The sequence below is a fragment of the Kryptolebias marmoratus genome, linkage group LG9, assembly GCF_001649575.2.
Source record: "Kryptolebias marmoratus isolate JLee-2015 linkage group LG9, ASM164957v2, whole genome shotgun sequence".
NCBI lineage: Eukaryota > Metazoa > Chordata > Actinopteri > Cyprinodontiformes > Rivulidae > Kryptolebias > Kryptolebias marmoratus.
In genome coordinates this window covers 18,155,035-18,177,034 of record NC_051438.1, presented here as the reverse complement: position 1 = coordinate 18,177,034, position 22,000 = coordinate 18,155,035, and the positions used below count along the sequence as shown (strand labels likewise).

The window sequence follows — 22,000 nt, the reverse complement described above, 5'->3', positions numbered from 1 at the left end:
GGGGGGGGGGGGCTTATTTAGGCACTGGGTGGGTGGAAGATACTGAGGATGGCGGCGAGAAGGACAGGTCCAGCATTTCAATCTGACCCGACTGAGCTGGAGGAGATGGGGGGGGGGGAGGAATCAGAAATCAGGAATCCAAATAAGTTCAGGGAAGCTGCTTAATATCAAACAAAGTCCAGCTGGAATTTAATGTTTAAAAAGTTGCTTAAAAAAAAAAAAAAAAGTCTTGCTTTTGCTTGTAAAAATAACACAATATCCAGCTTTTAAGACCCCCCCCGTCTTCAGTCTCTTGGTCTAAATGGCAACAGAATCAACTCATTCCATGAAGCGGTCCGGCGCAGCTGACGAAGAGGCGGCCGCACTCGACCGGGGATGGGTGCAGAAGTGATTTCTTCCACCGCCAAATCCTCTGCAGGCAGAGCTCCGTTCCCATTTTTTAATCTCTCAAAGAAAGGCACATACAGCTCGGGTGTTACGTAGCCTGACGCATTGTAGTCTTGTGTTTTTTCTTTATCTGCGGCTCCAGGTCCTTATCATCCTCCGGCTCTGCAGATAAACAGCTGGATGTTTCTGCAACGAGACAAAACTATCAGTGGGCGAAATCAACTCAACCCTGTACGCTTTTAAATGACATCTGTTAATAAGATTACGCAGAAAGTTGCTGTTTTTTTGTTTTTTTTTTAAAGTGAAACTTTGTTCGGCGCAGATCACTTCCTAAAAACAATCCTCAAACCGAACATCAGGCTTGGCGTAGGGCTTCGCTTTTTGAGCTTCCTGTAGTTTCCATCATCAATCCACTTCAAAAGAAATAAAAACCTAAATGACTAACTTTTCTAACTTTCTGCTTTTTCTGTCCTAAGCAACAGTGCGATGAAAAATAAAGGCGGTTTTAGACAAAGCTGCGTTCTCCGTGTTCCTGTGTGGGATTTCTGCAGGAGCTCAGGGTTCCTCCCAGAGTCCAGAATCCTGCATGTTAGTTTTTTTAGGGACGATAATTTGTCCCTAGGTGTGAGTCAGAGCGTTTAAGGTTGTATGTGTCGTCCTCATGCGGCCATGTGATGGACTGGCAATCTGTCCACGGTGTCCCCCGCCTCCTCTCACAATCTTCCAACATCTGTCTACCAACATACCCGCTGTCCCTCCTCTGCACGTGTCCAAACCGTCTCAGCCTGTCCTCTCACACCTTATCTCCCCGTCGTTCAACCCGCGCTGTACGTCTGACGACCTCATTCCTGATCCTGTCCATCCTCGTCCCTCCCCGAGGAGGACCTCAACATCTCCAGCTCCGTCTCCCACCCCGCCTTTCGCCCCAAGCGGCAGCTGGAACCAGACGCCAGCTCGCCGGCAGCCCTGAACAGGTACAAGCAGGTAAAGAAGACGGATGGACGAGCAGAAAACAATAGCATGAATCTGTTTTTTTTTTTGGAAGGGATGATTAACGCACAGAGCTGCGATTCGACGCCAACGAGGCATGCGAGGCTGCGAAGTCGGGGAAGAAATCGTTGGTTTCACAATCGTTTGACTGACAGGCGAGGACGGATATATTTTCATTTTTACCCAGAGCTCATAAAGCCGTCCAGCATTCCTGGTGTAACGTCAAAATAAAAATACCCAGGAGGCCAAACGAAACACCTCCCACTACAGTGAAAATTCAAAAACACAAAGACAACGATCTGTGACTCACACACACTTTAATTAATTTCCTTCATCACCAGAAGTAAAACTAGTCGGTGAATACACTGGAAACAGATCCGGAGTAACAGTGAAACCTGATCATGTGGACACACCCCTGTGTTCAATAAGGACCTGCAGTCCAGACAGTGTCAGAGTGCTTGTTGTTAATCATCTCATCTGCCCCACAACAAATCCCCCCCAACACACACACACACACACAGACTATAATGGATGTTAATCCTGAAATCTCCAAGCCGAGCTTTGTTCGTGGCTCCTCCACAGCCTCTTCACCCAGACTCCTGACCTCCACCTTGACCAGCTGGACTCACTGCGGGTTCATGTGTTCATGTTTGACCCCCACCACCACCACCCCCCTCTGAGACAGATCCAGCACCGGACAGCGAGGCCAGCAGTGAGGATTTCAGTCAGGACAACCAGCGTTGACATAATTTGCTCACACAGCGGCGCTTCTGTTTTTATATAAATATATATTAAAACACGCAGCGCAGTTTAAAACGACTTTTAGCCCGAACGAGGGCGGTGTTAAAAGCGACAAACACTTATTTGGGCCTTTTTACCCAGCCTCGAAAGTTTTGAGTGTGTGTGTGTGTGTGTGACACCGATCAGTCTTTTGCCACAGCTAGCATTAGCAGCGTAGTATCTTCACAGCGGCGGACGGGCTTCCATTGACGATTCGCGAAGACAACAGCCGCGACTTTTAGCCGGACTGCTCCGGCGGAGAGTAAACAGTCCCCTCACCTATTACCGAACATGCGCCCCGTCCCGCCTGTAGGTCCGCTGGCTCGTTTCAGTCCTCCTTCGGTTAGCCACTAGCAAACTACTTAGCTCGCCCGCTAGGCCGACGTCGGAATCCCGGAACTTGCCAGTCGCTCATCAGGTTGGGACGAAACAGCCAATCAGAGAACGGAGGAGGCGTGGTTTATAGTAGTGACGTCATATTCAAGCGTTTTCTTTTTTTTTTTTATTGTTATTATTACCGAGTTTTCAAGAACTCAACGCAACTCAATTGTTGTGGTTTCTAATTTTTTTCTAATTTAAAAACTTTGTCCACATTTTAGTATTTTTATTTGATTATTTACTAACAAAAACAACAACTGAAAACTCTCCTAGCGTAATTATTTTAGCAGCTTTTTATTTAGGAGGCACAACTTTCCTACTATTAAAGGTTTTTTTACAGATAAAAGGACTACCTAAAGATCTTTTAATGGGTCTAGTTAAGTTGCTAGTTTTACATAATGCACAGGATTGCCCAGAAAATGCAGCTTATTTCCTTTTATTTCTGTGTATGCTAAAATTAAAACAACTTTAAAGGCGCAATATTTACATTTTCAGTGTTTTTCCTCATCTTGTTTTCAATGCAAAATGATGAAAACTCCTAAATAGTTACTCTTCTGATAATTATTTAAAATACATATTTATCATAATTAAATCAATTACTTATTTGTTAAGTCACCACTGAGAGCCGTAACTAATACCTGATTAAGCTGCTCGTTAAATTTAAAGCTTTTAAAAGACACTAAACCGAGAAAACATACTTAATGAAAACTAGGATACAGAAAAATGTAATAGTTTTACCAAATCCCCTCTGCTAAACAAATAACTCTCCACAAAAATGCAAGAGTAAATAGCTTTTAAGGTGAAACTATGTTGAATATTTTGTTGACACAGTAAGAATCGCTGCACGCTGAACGGTTTCCTCTGACTTTGTGTTGCTTGTAGATGGAAAAATATCCAGACCTAATGATGTGGAAACAATAAAAACAGCAGAAAGGTCTCGAGAATACTCTTGAGCTGGCAGATGTTGACAAAACAAACATGAAATAAGCACCTTTTGTGGTGCCGCCAAACATTTCCTGCCATGCCGGCACTGTGGCTGTTAGAATGTGGGAAACAGGTAAGGCTCCTGTTTTGTTTTTGTCATATATTGTTTAAAACAAACGTGATAAACATTCCAGAATGTGAACCGCACTGACGAGGAGATCCGTCTCCAGTTCTGAAGACAAACTCTGAAGTGCTGCTTGAGTGTTTAGCTAAGTTTGGAGGTAACGCATGCAAATAAACTAAACTGACAAATGGTTACAGTTGACTTTCAATCGTAACAAAATTTATTGTTCAAGAGAAAAATGATGTTTTGTTTTTCTAATCAAGAAAAACATTCCTGCGCTTCTAAGAAACAGGTAAAACCATCTGTACAGTGAGCTCTACAAAACAGAGTAAAATTTGTAGCAAAAACTAATTAAACACCTTCCTTGTTATTATACAAAGCACCACCTCGTCCCGAGTCTTCTTCAACCGGACGCTGCTTTATTTCATGTCCATGAAGCGGATGTCCATGATGAGCAGCGTGTGTCTGGGCAGGGGTCTGGGAGCTGGGGACAACACTTTCATCACCTGGGTCTGAGTGTCCACGTGAGTTACCACGATAAAGCCGCACACGGGACTCTCCACGATGCTCTTTCTCGCGTCTTCATCCCCGTCGTCGACGCTGCTCACGCTCAGCACGTGGTACGTCAGGTCTCTCCCCGGCGTCACGGGGACAAGCTTCAGCTGCGTGTCGTCCTGAGACATCCCCAGAGGCAAGCACGAGTCCGGGATGGACGGCGCCCCGATCTTGTAGATGCGGACGTCTGAGAAGCGCACTTCAAAAGAGAACGGGAAGAAGGACAGCCCGCGGAAGCCGTAGAAGTACTCCCGGATCTTCTCGTCCCGGGTTTCCCGCCGGCACTCCTTGGAGCGCTCCACCACTCCGCCAGACTTGGGCAGGAGAACGACGCGCACAAAGTGAGGCAGGTCTCGCTTGAGTTCATTGTAGAGCCTCTCGTGGTCCAGCACCAGCACCACGTCCACCTGGAAGGTGGAAGCACAGTGGACCAGCGCCTGATATCCGGAACCCTTCACCCAGCCACAAGTGTTGATGATGCAGCCTCCCACGCTGGCCTTCCGGTTCACCTCGCAGCGCTGAGAAAACACCTCGGCCAGACACGACGTCAGCTGCGCAAAATTCAGAGAGTGGCAATATTAATGGCGAGAACAAGGAGTAAATTTCTGCCTTGCAGCTACAAAATGACCTGAAAAGATCCTTCGCCTTTCTTCTCACCTTGTTGTAAAGTTTGATGTTGGTCCCCGGAGTAGTGGATCCGAAGTGGTACACCAGAGGAGCCTGAACGGAGAAACCCTCCTCCACGTCTGCCGGGCGCTCGATGCACAGTGCCGACACCGTCCCTGGGACAGACACCTGAGGAACACAAACAGTCCGTTATGACTCCACCAAGTACTTCTAAACACAGCATAATGAAGGTTCCACCTGAGGCCTGAGACAGATTTACACCACAGCTTAAAGAGGAAACAGAATTAACCAGAACAATGTAGACCTGTTGGAAGGAATTTGTGCTATGTTTAAAGTAGCCAACCTTATGGACAAGTCAGATATATTTTTTGAACTAACACAAAATGAATAACATTCATGATTTTGTTAAATGGCATCTTAATTTTTGTTTGTTTAAATCTGTGTCATGATAACTGAGTTCTTTTTTAATCAGTCCACATTTATTTGTAGAGCCCTTTACCACAGCCAAACGGTTAGAAACAGTTGAAAACGATCAATAAAAGTTTTTACCCCACTCTGTCCCACATCTAGCTCCACGAGTGTTGGCCTCCTTCCGACTCTCACAGCATAGCTGAGAAGCAGCCGACACACTGTGGACTTCCCAACATCTGTAGGTCCCACCACCATCACCTGAAGGCAGAGAACACATTCAGCAATAATATAACATGATTAAATCTGCAGAGCGTTCTTTTTTTGAAAACGTACCCTCGGTCCCCTCTCGTTGTCTCGCTCTGCTTGTTTCCTCATCTGTTCCAGAGCAGCGTGAGTGTTCAGGTAGAGCAGCATGGGAGTATCCTTGGACACATAAGCCACCTGTGATAATGACACGAAGATGATGACTATTTCCCCCTTTTTTAAAATATGTAAATACACATAAAACAGCTCCTAATCCGATTTTCAGGTCCAAAAGGAAGTACTCACTTCAGGTTTTCCATAAAGATTCACGGTGCAACCTTGCCAGGTGAAGACTGCAATCTTGGAGCCCGGCCCAAACGTGTACTTCTTGTTGCGGTTCAGCTCGGATCCAAACACTTCAGCCAGTCCAGTGATGAGCTCCAGCTCCACTTGCTCCGACCCGTCTCCCGCCTCCACCTCGAACCGGAGCTCGGTCTCCTTCTCCAGGTCAAAGCGGGTACACACCTTCCCCGACGCCTCGGCGTCTTCGCTCGTCTTTTCCAGACCCTCTGTTGCCATGACTGGGGTGAAAATCTTAGTTAGAAACACATGGCTGCAGAGGCACACTGAGAAAAGCCTCAACACAGTTACATTAATTCACTTAACACTGCCACAGAATACTATTAAACACTAAAATTACATCTAAGAGTAATTTATTATTTCATGATCAATCAGTGACATTATGTATAAATCTTTATATTATTTAACCATGAAACCCGTTCCATAAAAGTAAGTAACTCGTACTAACAAGGGTTCAAGTAAAATTTGGAGACGAACTAGCTAGCATTAGTTAGCAAGCCGCGGCTAGCTTTTAGTTACCAACTTGAGCAAAAGCGGAGCGACTGCGTTCAAATGCTTCAACTGTGTCCCGTTTTGTCGGTGAAATGTTATTAGGTTGGTTGGTTCAGCTTATTGTTCAATACTCACGTGTTAAATGTCAGATTGTGATGGGAAAACAGCGTCCTGCTCATGACAACCCACACTTAGACTGGTCGCGGGATGATGAGGTCACGTCTCTAATGACCAATCAGATGGTGCGTTGGCAACGTCATATTACCGCGCCCTTCTGGATTCGACTGTTTGCTTTTGCACTTTTCATTAGTTTACAGTAAAAACAAATCACCTGCTTCATTTTGAGATTTCCCCCCTTATCATAAAGTGTTTCTACATAAAAAAATAACTGATTCCTTTCTTTATTAACATTTGCATTGGTAAATTTGACATTTACAACGTACTTACATCCATAATCATCTCCAAATCTAGTGTAATTTATTACTTATTTACAAAGGTTATTTTAAGACTGTCTTGAACAAAAAACAACAAAAACAAAAAACTAAAAATGTGCCTCAAATCTCTACCCTCAAAATATTTAGCAACTTGCAGAAATGTTTATGAGAAACCCACAGAAATAAAGAACATTTCACAGACGTAAAATATCAATTTACTCTGAAATCAACAGGATCCATTTGTGGTCAGTTTCCGAAACAACAAAAAGCAGTCACCAAGTGTTTTGTGATGACAAGGCAAATCCAGATTTTGTGTTTTTACTCATTCAGTGTAAACGTTGTACCTGTAGACAATATGAGATAATTCTCTTGCAATGTAAAAATGTTTATATTCAAAATTTTACACAAGATCTGTAAAACCTTTGAGAATGTTATAGTTAGCATCTCCATCACAAACGGTCTTATTATAAAAAAAAAATTCTCTGAGGAATGAACTGAAGCATTGTAAAAGATCCAGAGCTTAAAAAAAAGATTTAATTTGCATCGAATTGTTTGTTGGTGATACATTGACTGTATCATACAGAAAAATAATTATAAAACTTACTCTTTACTGTGCAACATAAGCTGCTTGTTTAGAGTTAAGAAGAACAGAAGAAGCACACAACTATATAACCAAGTAACACTTTATTTAACAACAAAATAAAACACTCCACAAACAGCAGGACTGTGCGTTTGCTCTGATTCTCCACCAGGTGTCACTGTGTTTCCAGAAGATATCACCGGGAGCTGAGTTCTTCAGAAGAGGGACTGAGAACGTCTCCTTCGTCACTCCCCATCATTCTGCTTCCGCGCGTCACATCTTCCAGATCCCCAGCTGCACAAGAGGCAAAAAAAGCTCAGTAAAGTTTCATCAAAAAACACTCTGAACAACAAGCGCATTTGTACTCTGGTTTAATGAGACTTCCTTTAAACAAACAGCAGTGACATCTACGTTCTAATATTCTGTGCGGCGCGTTTGACAAACCTTCACTGGGAGATCATTCAGCCTTCAGAGCCTCCCGCAGAGCAGCGACAACATCGCCAGGTGCAGGAAACTTCAGTTTACGAGGTGGACCTTTCTTTATTCCTGTCCACAGAGTCGTTTCTTTAGAGACAAAAAGAGCCGTGTCATTTCGTGAGGCAGTGCTTTAAAAACAAACAGGTGCTGCTAGAACCATCTAAATAAAAACAGGTAAAATTATCTACAGGTACGACAATGGTACAAAATAAATTAAAAATAGCAACTGGTGCAGAAAGTTCTTACAATTAATTAATTAATCACACAAATCAACCCAGCAAAGGATTCTGAGGGTTATTTGACTGTTCAGACAGGATTTCATGAGCTGTGAAGTTACATTTATGGATTGCAGAGGAACAAGAAAGACAAATATTAGACTGTTCTGATGCAACGGATAGTTCTTAAATCAGGGTTTTATTAAAGATTACAAGATTAAGCAAGACTAAACAAAGCCCTGTTGTTATTTTGAGTAACTGGGACATTTTCTGCACCAATTCAGAAATAAAGACTTCACAGCGCCTGGGCGTGCAAATAAAACTGTTTCCTTTCTAATAGTTTGTGTATTAATAGCTACTGTACAAACTCTACGAAGTCAAGGATCGGACCAGCCTGGTGGTCTTCCCTCGGGAACACCAAACGGCCTAGTTTGTCTTGGCGCTGCCTTTCCTTCCTCGTCACCTTTGCCTCCGTCCAGCAGGGTGATCTCGAAGCTGTTCCTGCGGGGTTTCTCGGGGTTGAGGACCACAGTCAGAGTGGGGCGGGCGGCCAGGAGGGCAGATTTCACCTCCTCGGCGTTACGCCCATACACTCGTCAGCTTCTGCTGCCAGAAATAAGAGCTCAACCATCAGACGGACATCTGCGACGGCTATTCGGAGAAATCCGGCGGCGTTGTCGTGACGTAAACACATACATTCATGTGAGGGCTGCCACTGCTGCACAACAACACTGACTTCAATCATTCAACATATACGACAGACAATTAAAACAGATTTAATATTTGGTCCTATAAGAAGTAAAATTGAGGCTCAGGATAGACTGAAAATGCATTAAACCACATTCAAAGTGGTTCCCAAGAGTGACGGCCGGGCACACTTTTCGAAAACCCCTTAACGCTGCGTTTCAATTTTAAAGTCTGACTTTGTGTCGACTCGTTTCACAGCCCATGTGGTACTTTTGGGAACCACTGGGTTGAATTGATCCACATTTGTGCAGCAGCTGCAGCTTTTCTGTGTGTAAAAAAAAGCTGTGTTATAAAGTAAACAATTCTTTAGCCTATAAACAAGCTGAGAAATGAACCATTTTTGTCCATTTTTAAACTAGCTTTAGTAAAAAATAACAAAAAGCAGCATTTAAATGGCAGAAACTTCAGTTAAATCAAGTAAAACAATCAGAAAAAGTCCTGTAATGTGACAGGAGTGCTCACCAGTGTTCAATGACCACCTGTGCCTCCTGCAGGCCGCTCTCCTCCTCTCCTTTCTCCTCCTTCTCCTCCCTCTGCTCCTCCTCAGGCTGAACCTCCGCTTTGCGCTTCGTCCCTCGACGTCCTGAACAAATAAGTTTAGGTTTGATTAATGATGTGCTGAACCGTGTGGAGCAAAACGAGGGACAGGAGGGCCAGCTCTGATAAACCACGCTACGATAAACCCTCAAACTTATTAAGATAAACAGATTTATTCAGTAAATATTTAGGATTTGCTTTAAGCTAGGAGCCAGCAGGGGAAGTCTGACTGAATAATATGACATTATAATCAACGTGACGCGTTCGTCGTTGTAACTATTGCAACTTTAAAGCGTTTCACTTGTTAAATAAAGTATAAAGTTATATTTTAAGTTTGCAAACATCACCCACCCGCTGCTCTCGACGCCATGTTTGCTGTAGAAGTTTGGCGGGCCGGTGGACCGTACCAATAACTCTAACAACGGAGGGGGATCCGCTTCACGGACGAAACCATTAACAGGAGGGCAGGTGTTTTTTTTTCTTCCCTGGACATATTTTACACACAGTCGCTGATTTCTCAACCGAACTAGAGAAATGGTGTGACTCTATTCAGCGGGTTTCTCCTAAATAATATATATGGATATGGTTTATCCCAAAACATGACTTTATGGCCACGAAAAAGATGTGTGTTTGTTTGTATGTCTGTTGGCCAAATATCTCATGAACCACTGGACGGATTTTAAGAAAACTCAAAAACTAATCACTGGATGTAGATCTAAAACGAATTAAATATGGCCACCAAAGCTAGTTGACAGTAGCCAACACAAAAGAAGCTGTAACTCAGCCAGTTTTACAAATAAAGCTAAAATATGGTGCGGTAGAAGCTGAGACTGATTCGCAACACTAGAGCTAAAATGAGCAGTTCGATCCAAATATTGATAATATTGCTGGTTTTATTATTGATCGGTATCGATGAGATCACTGCTTTAGTTTCAGTTCGCCTCTTGTATGAAGGGAGAAATTTTCAAAAGAAAGGTGGCGTGCGATATGCATTCCTTCAAGGAATGGTAGGGCTTTAATATTATGCATATTTATTAACAGTCAGAAAATTCATTACTTTGATCACGACAGGTTCCAAAGGGAGGCGTCCAAGATGCGTCCTAATCAGATGTCTGAACCACCTCAGATGACTCCTTTCGATGAGGAGGAGCAGCGGCTCTACTCCGAGTTCCCCCCATATGACGGAGCTCCTCACCTCCTGTAAGGCTGAGCCCGGCCGCCCTACGAAGGAAGCTCATTTCAGCCGCTCATATCACGTTCTTTCGGTCACGATCCAAATCTCCTGATCACAGGTGAGGGTTGGAACGTAGACGGACCGGTAAATTGAGAGTTTTGTCTTTCGACTCTTTCTTCTCCACAATCGATCGAACCAACGCCCTTTTTACTGAGGACCAGTTCCTGATCTATCGATCCATCTCCCGCTCCGTCCTCCCATCACTCATGAACAAGACTCCCAGGTACTTGAACTCCACCTGAAGCAGAGGCTCATTCCCGACCCGACCCGCTCTAATTTACAATCACTGATCCTAAAGACGCTCAGCTGTTGCATTATCCACACGCTGGGCTGCTGGTTGTTGAGCTTGGATCCATGAATGAACTTGTTTAGTTGTTAAAAATAAATACAAAAACAATCACAAACAGATTTGCAACTGAAACAAAGCTCTGGAGCTTCTGGCGGGATTATCTGGATTATTTGCAACCATCATAGTTGTGTATGAAGATCCCTCTTTTTACTTTTTTTTCCCAAATGAAAATCTGATGTAGATACCAGGACAGATTAATGTCTGTTCAAACAGTTGTGCGTCTACACTTTCTAATCGTTTTCATAATCCACCTTAAATCTTGGCTTGTTTGAAGTGGCCTAAAGATGTCTTCCAAAGCAAGCAACAGGAAAAGGAGGATAAAGCCCTTCGGAACGACGGCCGGATGTGTTTGACTGCTTCAAAGTCAAAAGCTAATAAGGCGATCCTGGAATAGCCAACCCAGTGTCTGTCACTGTGGATACGGCAGTGACTTTCTTTGGGCACAAAAAAGTTGGTCCTCCGAAGGACGTCACAATCTGCGTGTGTGCCAGAAGAACCCAGCCTCCCAGAGCGAGGCGGGGTGACTCACAGGAGCGCGTCTGATAACTGCTCCATTGTTCTTTAGCGAACGACAAACTCCAAACTCACACGTCTTGGGCGCATCATCTGCTTGTTGTCTTTGGCGAATAATTACGGCTCTGTGAATCACACCAGGCGCACAAGATACCTCAAATCCTCTGCGTTTCTTTGGGTCTCGGTGCGCGTTTCGCAGCCTGTCGCCCTGTATTTTTATCTGTTTGCCTAAAAGTTTGAGAGGAGCGGGCAGATGTGACCCTCCCGTTACCTCACTCTGACTCAGGGACCAGACACTGCGGCTGCCCCCACACCCGCCGAACGCTCAGACCAATTACATGTTTATATTTCTGCGCATGCAGAGCAGACGAGAAACACCAGAAGGCAGATACTTAATGAATTCAGCTCTTTTTATGGACAGTAGCTGTTACCATTTTGCCCCCACATCAATCATTACTCAGCGGATGATGGTTTATTACAAGATTCACTGGTTTGATGGTCTTATATGGACATTTTCAGTACTGTCTGTCTTCCAAATTTAAAAAAAGAATAAATGAAACAAAATGAAGCATCTTTATTTTTTATTTTTTAGTACAGAATCTGTAAAGTTGACTGAATTTTGGACATTTTTGTGTTTTATAAGGCGAGCTGGTTGTGGCAGCTATCTTGAACTGGGTTAGCTCTAAAGGTTGATCAGTTGTAGACGAACATCCAGTAATTACTTACTAAAAGTTTCAATAAAATCTGTGCGGTGGTTCATGAAGTATATTGGTGATAAACAGGCATACAAATACATACACACACGGGCAACAACATTATTAACTATCTTCACCTTTTTGCAGCAAACAATAATAATAAAAAAACCTGTTGCTGTATGATAAGTTTAAAAATAAGGTTCTCCAGGGAGACTCTCCAGCTCCTTCTGGAGGATCCCAAAGTGTTCCCAGAGAAGATACATAATCCCTCCATGTAGTTCTGGGTCTTCCTTGGGTCCCCTCACAGTGGAATGTGCCTGGAAAAACCTCCAAAAGAGAGGTGTCCTAATCAGATGCCCGAGCCACCTCAACCGGCTCTTTTCGATGAGAAGGAGCAGCGGCTCTACTCCAAGCTCCCCCCAGATGACGGAGCTCCTCACCGGATCTCTAAGGCTACAAAGGAAGCTCATTTCAGCCGTTTATAACCAAGATCCAGTTCTTTTGCTCATGATCCAAACCTCCTGACCACAGGTGAGGGTTGGAACATGGATGGAGAAGTAAATGGAGAGCTTCACCTTTTGCCTCAGCCTTTTCTTCCCCACGTTGAACCAGAGCAACGTCCTCATTACTGCGACGAGGCCCCAGTCTGCTGATCCAGCTCCAGCTCTGGTTAACAAGACTCCCAGATCCTTGAACTCCTCCACTTGAGGCAAAGATTCCCCCTGACCCCACGGCCACAGAGTTAGAGGAGCTGCCTCTCCTCCCGGCTGCCTCACACTTGGCTGCGAACCATCTCAGTGCACGCTGGTCTAAAGACGCCAACAGAAAAACAGCAAAGATGAGACCCCGAGATTCCCAAACCGGACACCCCCCCTCTCCTCAACGGCACCTTGAGATCCTGTCCATGAACAGCACAAACAGGGTCGGAGACAAGACACAGCCCTGGCTAAGTTTGACTGACCCGCAACACAAAATTTAAAGTTTTTTTTTTAATTTGTTCAGATATTTTGAAGATTTCCTCCTCAGGTTTTGTGTAATAATCTATGAATTGTTCATTTTCTTTGCCATTCTAAACATCTGCAAACAATATTTTACACCCTTAAAAAGGTTTAAGCTGTCATCTGTGTTCAGTAAAAGATTTTGGGCTGCAGAAGCCTTCGGCTCGATAGTACGTCTGGTTCTGGTGCAGTATTGATTGCTGTGTTTTATCGGATCGGCTCAGGTTCACTCAGGCTAGATGATGGAGGCCGGCCAGTCTAACAGCGCTGCAAAAGACGTTCATCAATTATGGAAGCAAATGGCCACTTGTCACGCTGAGCGCTGCACTATGTGCCAACTCCATTCTGTTTGTTTTTTCCTTCTTCCCCCCACGGATAAAAACTCCACTTTAATCTTTTGAAAGTCTCTCCGAGCCTGCTTCTTTCCTTCTCGGGCCTTCTGGCGATGCCTTGATTCATCTGATGGAAACAACAACAGGTGAACGTCAGCAAGCGGCCAGGCCATACGCAAACAAGCCGACGCCAACTCAGGCGGGCCTCGGCCAAAAACAGCCACGAACGCACGGAGAAGAATGTGACAGAGAGAGAGAGAGAGAGAGAGAGAGATGAGCGGGGAGGGAGCTGAGGACAAAGACAGTGAGTGACAGCAATTCACAAAGACATAAAAGAGAAGATGACGAGCGGAGCTTTGAAACATGGGGCGGGGAGCTGAGTGGAGAATGAGTGGGCATGCATCGTTAAAAAAATAAATAAAGTAAATAAAAAATCCACAGCTAATGGCCGGAAAAACCCTATGAATGTTCACGTAAACTGCTATGAGCGAATACAGCAAACGCCTCCAGCTCTGCTACAACGGAGGAACTGTACAACAGGAAATAATGAACTCACACAGAAAGTTTGTGCCTTTCCTGCAGGGGGTTGTCTCCCATTGTTGAGAAATAATAATGAATGTTATATTTTACTTAACTGTCTTCAAACTTTCTCGAAAGCAGGTTATAATCAAACTTTGTGAACAAGTCTTCATGCAGTTTTCTCTTAGCTGTTTGATAGCTAATCGACTTCATGTTTCTTTGTAAAATTAACGATTAAAGCAATGCTAATTAGTTTGTTTATCCTTAAAACATTTGTGTTTGTGTAAAATCCTGCCATATTCTAAAAGAAAGTCCTAAATTTTGAAAAGTACTAGTATGTATTTTGTCGCTGAGCAAATGTGAAGCAGTTGAAGCCGCCGTGGTGCTTGTGTAGTTGACGTTTAGCTTTAGCGGCTAATTAGCTTAGCTTTAGCTCTGATGCTGAAATCAAGAAGAAACATTAAAGTTTGTTTTGTCAAGTAGAAACAAAATCTGCCCAGGTTCCTAAAGATTGACATAATTCTGTTTTATTTAATCAGAAATGTGTCTTGAAAATCAAATATTGCTTTGACAATTATTTTATTGATTTTAAAACTGTTGCTAAGCAACCAGAGGAGTCTCCAGAAAGGCAACAAACCACTAAATTTAGCTTACTATTTAAAAAAAACAAGCTTTTATTGCACATTTTTTAAATAAATAAATGGATTTATTATGTGCTGTCTTTGTATTTGCTGCACCAAAGAGAAAATAGTTGCAGTTGACAGTTTTTATGACATTTTCAGTGTCATTAGGTCATTGTTACACTTTATTTTTGACTTTATAATTTAAACTGAGTTCACATTTTTTCAGTGTTTTTACAAGTTTGATAAAAGTCACTTTGTAATTTGAAAAATAAGGGTACTGTATTTCAAGATTCTCTTGAAGGCCGTAGTTTTTTTAAACTCTAGGCTTAAAATTTAAAACAGATTAAAGCGACACTCAAGATCTTTTAGGGTGGGGTTATATCGAAAGCTAACGAACAATAAATATCTTACCTGCTGCAGATAACGCTTTGAATGATTCTGAGTGGGTTGTCGAGACTAAAGTGGATTGCTGCCATTTTCAAACAGCTCTAATCTAAAATAAAATCATAGCGGTTGAAAAAATACTGTTTTATAAACCTTTACAGCGCCCCAAGCCGCACCAGAAGCACTTTGAGTTGCCTCGTGCTGAAAAGTGCTATATAAATAAATGTACCTACCTACCTACCTACCTACCAGAAGTGCTACAGCTAGCTGCAACTTGAAAATAACCATATATTCCTACAAAAATAGCCGTATAACGCAAATTTACCCGTAACGGAAAGGTTTATAAATTAGAACTTGTAGTGTTTGCATTTCTCGGCCACCCCTGAACATGAATGTTTGGGTAAACAGGTAAAGTCAGACCAAAGTTTACAGTTTTCATGCGTGCGTTAGTGTGTGTACATGTGTGCATGTGTCCTTGCACATACATGACTGTGTGCATCATCATGGCCGTGGTCATTAGTGTGGTGAGAGCAGATCTGTTGAGGGGGTGTGCTGATTCTGGGACGCATCGGCACATTTTTCATCCTGGTGTGTGTTCCCCATTCTGCCTCTTCCCTGAATCACATCTCAACCCACCCACCGAACCCTCTGACATTTCACACACACACGCACACACACACACACACACTCAAACATAACCACGTTTTATCAGCGTTTGACCCAATTCAGCTGCCTTCTGCAAACGGCGAGAAAGGCGGTTTGGGGTGAGAAGTGCCCGTTGCTTGAATCGGTGACCTTATTCCCCCGCACTCCCGTCCTCAGACGAAATGCTTACACTGCTCACACATCCTTGCATAAGTAACAAACACCATCTGCCTGATCTCATTTAGCTCACCTCCCTGGCAAAAAGAAAACAAAAAAGATGTGCGAACGTTTCCCCTTCGCTGCAGCCGTTCGGTCTGTTTTTAAAGTTAAAGTTAAAGTTGAAGGAAGGGAGAAAACATCTTAAAACAAGGCGAAGAGGCAGAGGAGGAACAGAAGAAGTCCTTAAACTTTAAACTAAGATGTGAACTTCAATTTAAGTCAGTTTAGGTTAAATTAGATTAGAATAGAACCATAAATACTTCTGGTTGTGTTGAACCAATTTTAAATCAAGCAAACTGAACAGGATTACATATTCTCTGTGCTCTGAGAGAACTTTTACCAGGAATTGGTACCATATTGAAAACATGACGTGTTTCACAAGTAAATTAGACCAAAAGCTAATAAATCAAACGACTAAATGAACAAACAAGAAACATTTATAAGGAGTCATCCAGTTCTCAGGATCTACATCCTGCACTGATTATTATAACATGGAACCGGACTCAAATTCATTTCTTTAATCACTAAATCAAGCTGAAGAGGAGCAGCTAAGTCAATTTTCTCATCAACTGCAGTGATAAAAGCCAAACCCAAGAGCGTGTTTACCATTAATATGAGCAGCAGTCTTTATATTTGTGGATAAATGTGACTTTAATGATAATTATAGTGAAATAATCGTGTTATTTTTGTACTTTGTGGGCCAAGGGTTTGGTATTTTAGTCCTAATAAAACTAGAGTACCCAACAGATTAAGTGTTATAGATATTCCTTTGGGTTATGAATGAAACAAATCAGGATTACCTAATCTGGTTTGGATCATGCTAACTGCAGTTTTCATGGTAACCTGACTCTAAGGAGTCAAAAATATGTTAAACCAGGATAAATGGAAAATAGTTGTATATAGATGGATGTTTTTATTGCTTTTATGGACGTTTTGGAGAAAGACAGAGACAAAAAAACACCTTAGGCTCACTTTATGTTTAATTTGTTTATTTTTTATTAAAACCAAACACGTTAACAGTTTCTTCCATTGAAAAACGAAATACAAAAAAATTCAGGAACATCACCATTTTCATGTTCTGCTCAGAGACGCACAGTTATGATTCAGGTCGGACTCGAACCAAAACAACATGGCCGACGGGGAACACGCCGCTCAAAGGGACGACACAGAGACTGTCGGCTTGACGTCTGCAAACCAACGAAACGCACGCCGGAGTGAAGGGAAAGTGCGGCTCCGTGAGGACAGAAATGGGTTCAGAGGCTTGAGTGCCGTGATTTGGACAAGGAACGTCAGGTTCACACAAACAACAGGACAGCGATCCGAGGCTTCGAGCCACAGAAAACGGAGGCGCAGGACTCGGTTCGTCATGACCTCGATCCGTCGACATGCAGGCTCCGTTTAAAGAGCAGCTCAGTTTCTTCTTTTTGCCTCACATCCACAGCAAACAAAACGAAAACAAACATCTAAATAAACACACCAAAATCAGACTCTGAAGCATTGTTTTTTTTGTCTCTTCCCGCTCTGAGGGCTGACTTCCTTAAAGCGAGTTTTCAGGTGAAGCGACAAGTGGAAAAAGCGAGTAAAAAGCGGTTCAATCAGGCTGCCGTCTGGTAATCTAACCATCTCCTCTGACTGGCTTTCCCGCTAGGAGAAAAGTACAAATCCAGCTAAATTACAGTGTTTGTTATGTACAGTGATGGTGTTGTGTTATTTACAGGTGAGGCTGGTGTCTCGGGGACCACATCCGTTAACCTACAGCTTCCTGTTGGCGCCAAACCTGCCGCGAATCCCCGCTTTTGGGTTTCATCGATAGGTTTCTGCTTCCCTACTGCTAAGTCAGTTTTCAGTGATGTGATCCCTGTTTTTTAAAAGTCTGAACCGTCTTAGTGTGGCGACCTTCTCTGCCGCGGCTCATCTGACCTCTGCTCGCTGAAACAGCTACCCGCTGCCTTGTCCGTCACCCTGCATCGGCGTCTCACGCCACCCACTAAAGGAGGCGACTGAAAGGAACCCGGATGCAGCTTTTACTTTAAACAGGAAAGAGCAAGAGGAGAAATAAGAGGAAAAGGAAAGGTTTAGGAGGAGGGAAGGAGCTCAGCTTAAAAGGAGATGGAGTGAGAACGTGGCTACGGAGGCAGAGAGGAGGTGGAGGGCTGAGGAGGCGATGGCGAAAGAGGAGGATGAGGGGAACGCTGCGCCGTCATAGTTGGGAGGACACTCCAGCTCGAAGCAGCGGATGGAGGAGTCTTCGTTGCCGTAGTTGGCCCAGTACTCTTCCGGGTCCAGTTTGGGGAGCGCCGCTTCGGCCTCTGACAGTTCGTACTTGAAGGGCTGGGTTTCCGGGGCGACCTTGGGAACGTACTGGGGCTTCCCGGCGGAGAAGGAGAAGGTCTTCGCGGAGTCCGAGCTCTTCTGGAAGGAGGACTTGGACGACGACGCAGGCTTGTGCTTGGAGAACCACCAGCGGGTCTTGGTGCTGAAGGTGGTCGTGGTGGAGCCGGCCAGGGAGCCGGGGTCGGGCACGGGGCAGAGGGCGAAGTCCAACTCCCGCAGGAACCTGAGGTCCTGACCGCGACGCTGGGAGGGGGAGGAGCACACCACCTCGGAGGAGGAGACGCGGGCCTTGCGGAACCACTCCCAGAGGGGGCGGGCCTCGCAGCTGCAGGACCAGGGGTTGCTGTTGAGGCGGAGGAACTGGATGTCCTGCACGTCTCTCATGGCCTGGCCCGGCAGCTCGGCCAGCGAGTTGTTGAAGAGGTACAGGATGGTCAGGCGGCCCAGGTCCCGGAAAGCCCGGCGGTTGACCTGCCGGATGCGGTTCTCGTGGAGCAGGAGGCGGTCCAGGTTGACCAGGCCTCGGAACACGTTCTCGGAGAGGGCGCGGATACGGTTTCCATGCAGGAAGAGGTGGGTCAGGTTGACCAGGTCTGAGAACAGGTCGTCCTGCAGGAAGTGAAGCTGATTTTCCTGCAGAGCCAAAACACAAGAAGTCCGGTTGGTGGTGCAAACCAAATGTTTAATTTATAAAATTATTTCAGTTGATTCTTCATTTACTGCTGCATCAACAATACTCCATATTGGTTTGACATTTTACAGAAACCATCTGGAAGAGTTTCATGTAAATAAGGAGAATAAATACAGCTGAATAATAAAAATAATATGACTCTTTACAGTCAGTTTCTTACAAAACACAACTTCCTGTGACGGTTTCATCTGTGGGCATTTAGTGGTCAGCTGTGACGTGGATTGTTTCGCTGTGGGATTTGTTGTTGTCCCTGAAATGATGTCTTGGCAGGAAACTAATGTCTAATTGGAACAAAAACGGAATTCAAAAAGCAATGAGCTCACGCTGTTTTGCGGCCAAAATCTGACTGTGGCCTAAAAAAAGAAGAGAGACATCTTTGTAGCGCAGCTTCCATTCATAAGGAAGGCCAGCTTGCACTGAAATCCAATAAAAATGAGGATGTGTGTCGATAATGTGCACTGAAATTGTAAGATTTATGTCATTGTTTTTTTTTGCATTCTTTAAAGCTACATTTTTTTTTACCTGTTAGACTTGAAGTGAAGCAAACATTAATTACTTTAGTTGACAAATTATTAATCTGAGCTGGGTTTTTTTTACATAAATTAGCAGCAATAAGTGTAAGAAATGACATTTTTTCTGCGTGTTTTGTTTGGTTTACATGTGAATTCTGATCGCGTTTACTCATTTGCTGCTAAGACTGGATGACGAGGCATCAGGCTGACGTTCCCACATCCTCCTGGTCTAATCTGGTGGATTTATTTTCCAGATTTTTGTGTGATTTGGTTTCACAGCTGTCGAGGAAACTGTGTGGGCAGATGTTCTTTTGAACGGCTCTTCCGGTTCAGTGAGGCTGAGTATACTGCGTAATAAAACGAGATAAATCGGTGTTTATCCTGCGTTTTTCCTTTGGTGTATTACACTTTCTCGGTTTGTGTTGGACTGAGTGACCCTGCTTCGGCGTGAGAAAGCGTCACTGTGTGGGTGAGCAGCCTGGATGTGGTCTGATGCGTCAGGAAATCAATTCTTGAAAGCATCGCGCGTGCGCAGCCTAAAGTGTGTGTGTGTTTTACGGGGCGTGTGTGTTGGGATGTTGCCTGTTGTACCTGTAAGTAGAGAAACTGCAGGCTGTACAGTTTGTGGAAGATGTCATGGGGCAGAGTGGCCAGCTTGCAGCGATGCATGTGCAGGCTCTGCAACTTCTCCAGGCCCCTGAACGCTCCACCTTCCAGGTGCCGCAGCAAGGGATTGTCGCCCAGGTCCAGCTCCTCCAGAATCCGGAGGTTACTGAAGGCTCCGGCCTCAATCCATGTGATGTTGTTCCCGTACAGCCAAAGCACCTGCAGACAGATTCGACAGGCGGAGAGAAAAAAACAAGGGTTAGACAGAAGAACACATCTGAGAGCCAGGAGTTTAATCCAGGCGAAAACATCGTCGTCACCTGGGTCTCGAAGCCAAAGGAGTCTGCGCGAAGCTCTGTGATGCGGTTGTTCTGCAGGAAAACTCGTTGGGAGTCGTAGGGCACGCCGGCAGGTACCGCGGTGAGGTTCTGCGACTGGCAGCTGACCGTCATGGGCGTGGGGTAACACACACACAGCCTGGGGCATGCAGAAACCCCGCCTGGCTTCACCACCACCAGCCACAGAATCAGCCACAGGGTAAAACCACCTGAGGACACAAAAGGAGACGATCGGTTTTTCAAAGAAAAAAGTTGCAGCGACAGACAATGACAGAAAGGCTTTCAGCTTTCGTGGCAGTCAGACCCGCTGCTGTTGTGATTCCTTTTCATGCAGCTGCGCTCTCACCCATAACTCTGTGCGCTTCATGTTTAATTCAGACAAAAATCATTCACCCATTCCCACCTGATCACTTTACACAGGCATCAGTGACCCGCTTACATAACTCTGGATTTTAAACTAACTTCTCAAAAACAAACACAAATCAATCAGTTTTTTTAAGAAGCAAAAAAAAAAAACTGGAATCCGACCCAATTCGCAGCTTTGCATTAACCCATTTTCCCAGTTCCCAGGCTGTTTTAAACCAAAGGCTTGTTTACACTCAAAGGTGTGCCACTGGTGGGGGGGGGACTACAACCAGCACAACCAGCAACCTGAGCGGGGTCGGTTTCAGTTCTCATCAGTAATTCAGAAGCTTTTTTGGCAGCGCTCAGATGACAAGGCGGGAAAAGCACATGCATTAAATGTTGATGCAGTTCCTTTCATCCGCTGCGCGCAAGATTTTCCACCGTCTAACCCTTTGACCTCTTGTCAAGCTGGCCGAAACCTGAGGAGTTACGACCTGTGAGGCGAACAGGACACGTTTATTTACTCCAAAAACGACGTCAGGTGAGGTGAGGAGAGGAGAGGAGCAAAGGTGCGCGCAAACAAGTCCCCAACTCTCCATGCGCAAAGAGAGACGTGGATCAGATATGGAGAGATTAAAAAGGCAACAAAGACAAACATGTTGCAACTTTTTGTACAATTCCCACTACCCTATGAGATTTTTGTAGTTTCTGTGTTATGTTGCAGCTGTCTTAAAGCAGACATGGCAAACAAACAAACAAAACAAACTTCATAAACCCTGAGCGTGGTGCGCAACGAACACCTTCAACCTGAGGGAATGCGTCTGTGCGTAAAAGCGCAACAAAAAGTGCAATACATTTAGACCTACAAAATAAAAAATAAATAAATAAAAATAAACAGGAAGGAGAAAACGTTGGAGCTGGAATAGGAATTCTTCTTTAAAGATATCTTTAAAAAAAAGAAGTGTGATGGACTTACCCTTAAAGCTGCGGGCGCCGGAGCCCCTCGGTGCGCAACGAGTCTCCATCTCGAACCAAAAGCCGAAAAGCGAGTTAGCCTGAGCGGCGTGGAGGTGCCTGCCTGCTGCTGCTATCTCTGCTGTGCTTCAGCCCTGGAGTCCGAGTTGCTGCTGCTTCACGCAGTGACGCGCAGGAGTCCCGGGAAGCCGTTTATACCCGCGGCCGGGCGCTCGCCCACAGCCGTGGGCAGAGAAGGATCCTCTCTACGTCAGGAGCGGAGGAGGGGGGAGGGAGGGAGGAGCGGGAGGGGGGGAGCCACCGGAGGAAGCGACCAGAAAGGCAGAGGAAAGGGAGGGAGGGTTTGGGCTCTCTCATCATGGTGATCACTGCCTGCCAAAAGACAGATGACTTCTTTATTATTCATTAATGAAGATGATAAAAAGGC

The 22,000-nt window shown here is 44.5% G+C and overlaps 3 protein-coding genes and 1 long non-coding RNA gene across 4 annotated transcripts; all 4 read right to left on the bottom strand.

Annotated features, from left to right (window-relative positions):
* Nucleotides 1-209: 209 nt before the first annotated feature.
* Nucleotides 210-2,594, bottom strand: LOC112450949. Its single transcript, XR_003039682.2, has 2 exons — nucleotides 2,437-2,594; nucleotides 210-573 (listed from the first exon to the last, which is right to left on the bottom strand). It is a non-coding gene; the product is annotated as an uncharacterized LOC112450949 (long non-coding RNA).
* Nucleotides 2,595-3,774: 1,180 nt separating this feature from the next.
* clp1 (cleavage factor polyribonucleotide kinase subunit 1) lies at nucleotides 3,775-6,536 on the bottom strand. Its single transcript, XM_017428225.3, has 6 exons — nucleotides 6,407-6,536; nucleotides 5,726-6,000; nucleotides 5,510-5,617; nucleotides 5,315-5,434; nucleotides 4,796-4,933; nucleotides 3,775-4,689 (listed from the first exon to the last, which is right to left on the bottom strand). Exons 2-6 carry the CDS (start codon nucleotides 5,996-5,998, stop codon nucleotides 4,003-4,005), a joined length of 1,326 nt encoding a protein of 441 aa, XP_017283714.1. The 5' UTR covers nucleotides 5,999-6,000; nucleotides 6,407-6,536; the 3' UTR covers nucleotides 3,775-4,002.
* Nucleotides 6,537-7,374: 838 nt separating this feature from the next.
* On the bottom strand, nucleotides 7,375-9,712 carry selenoh (selenoprotein H). Its single transcript, XM_017428260.2, has 5 exons — nucleotides 9,613-9,712; nucleotides 9,187-9,307; nucleotides 8,441-8,583; nucleotides 7,730-7,849; nucleotides 7,375-7,579 (listed from the first exon to the last, which is right to left on the bottom strand). Exons 1-4 carry the CDS (start codon nucleotides 9,629-9,631, stop codon nucleotides 7,743-7,745), a joined length of 390 nt encoding a protein of 129 aa, XP_017283749.1. The 5' UTR covers nucleotides 9,632-9,712; the 3' UTR covers nucleotides 7,375-7,579; nucleotides 7,730-7,742.
* A 7,056-nt stretch (nucleotides 9,713-16,768) lies between these two features.
* On the bottom strand, nucleotides 16,769-21,792 carry rtn4rl2b (reticulon 4 receptor-like 2b). The gene is made up of 4 exons (XM_017428224.3): nucleotides 21,575-21,792; nucleotides 20,236-20,462; nucleotides 19,901-20,134; nucleotides 16,769-18,739 (listed from the first exon to the last, which is right to left on the bottom strand). Exons 1-4 carry the CDS (start codon nucleotides 21,621-21,623, stop codon nucleotides 17,867-17,869), a joined length of 1,383 nt encoding a protein of 460 aa, XP_017283713.1. The 5' UTR covers nucleotides 21,624-21,792; the 3' UTR covers nucleotides 16,769-17,866.
* Between the last annotated feature and the right edge of the window lie 208 nt (nucleotides 21,793-22,000).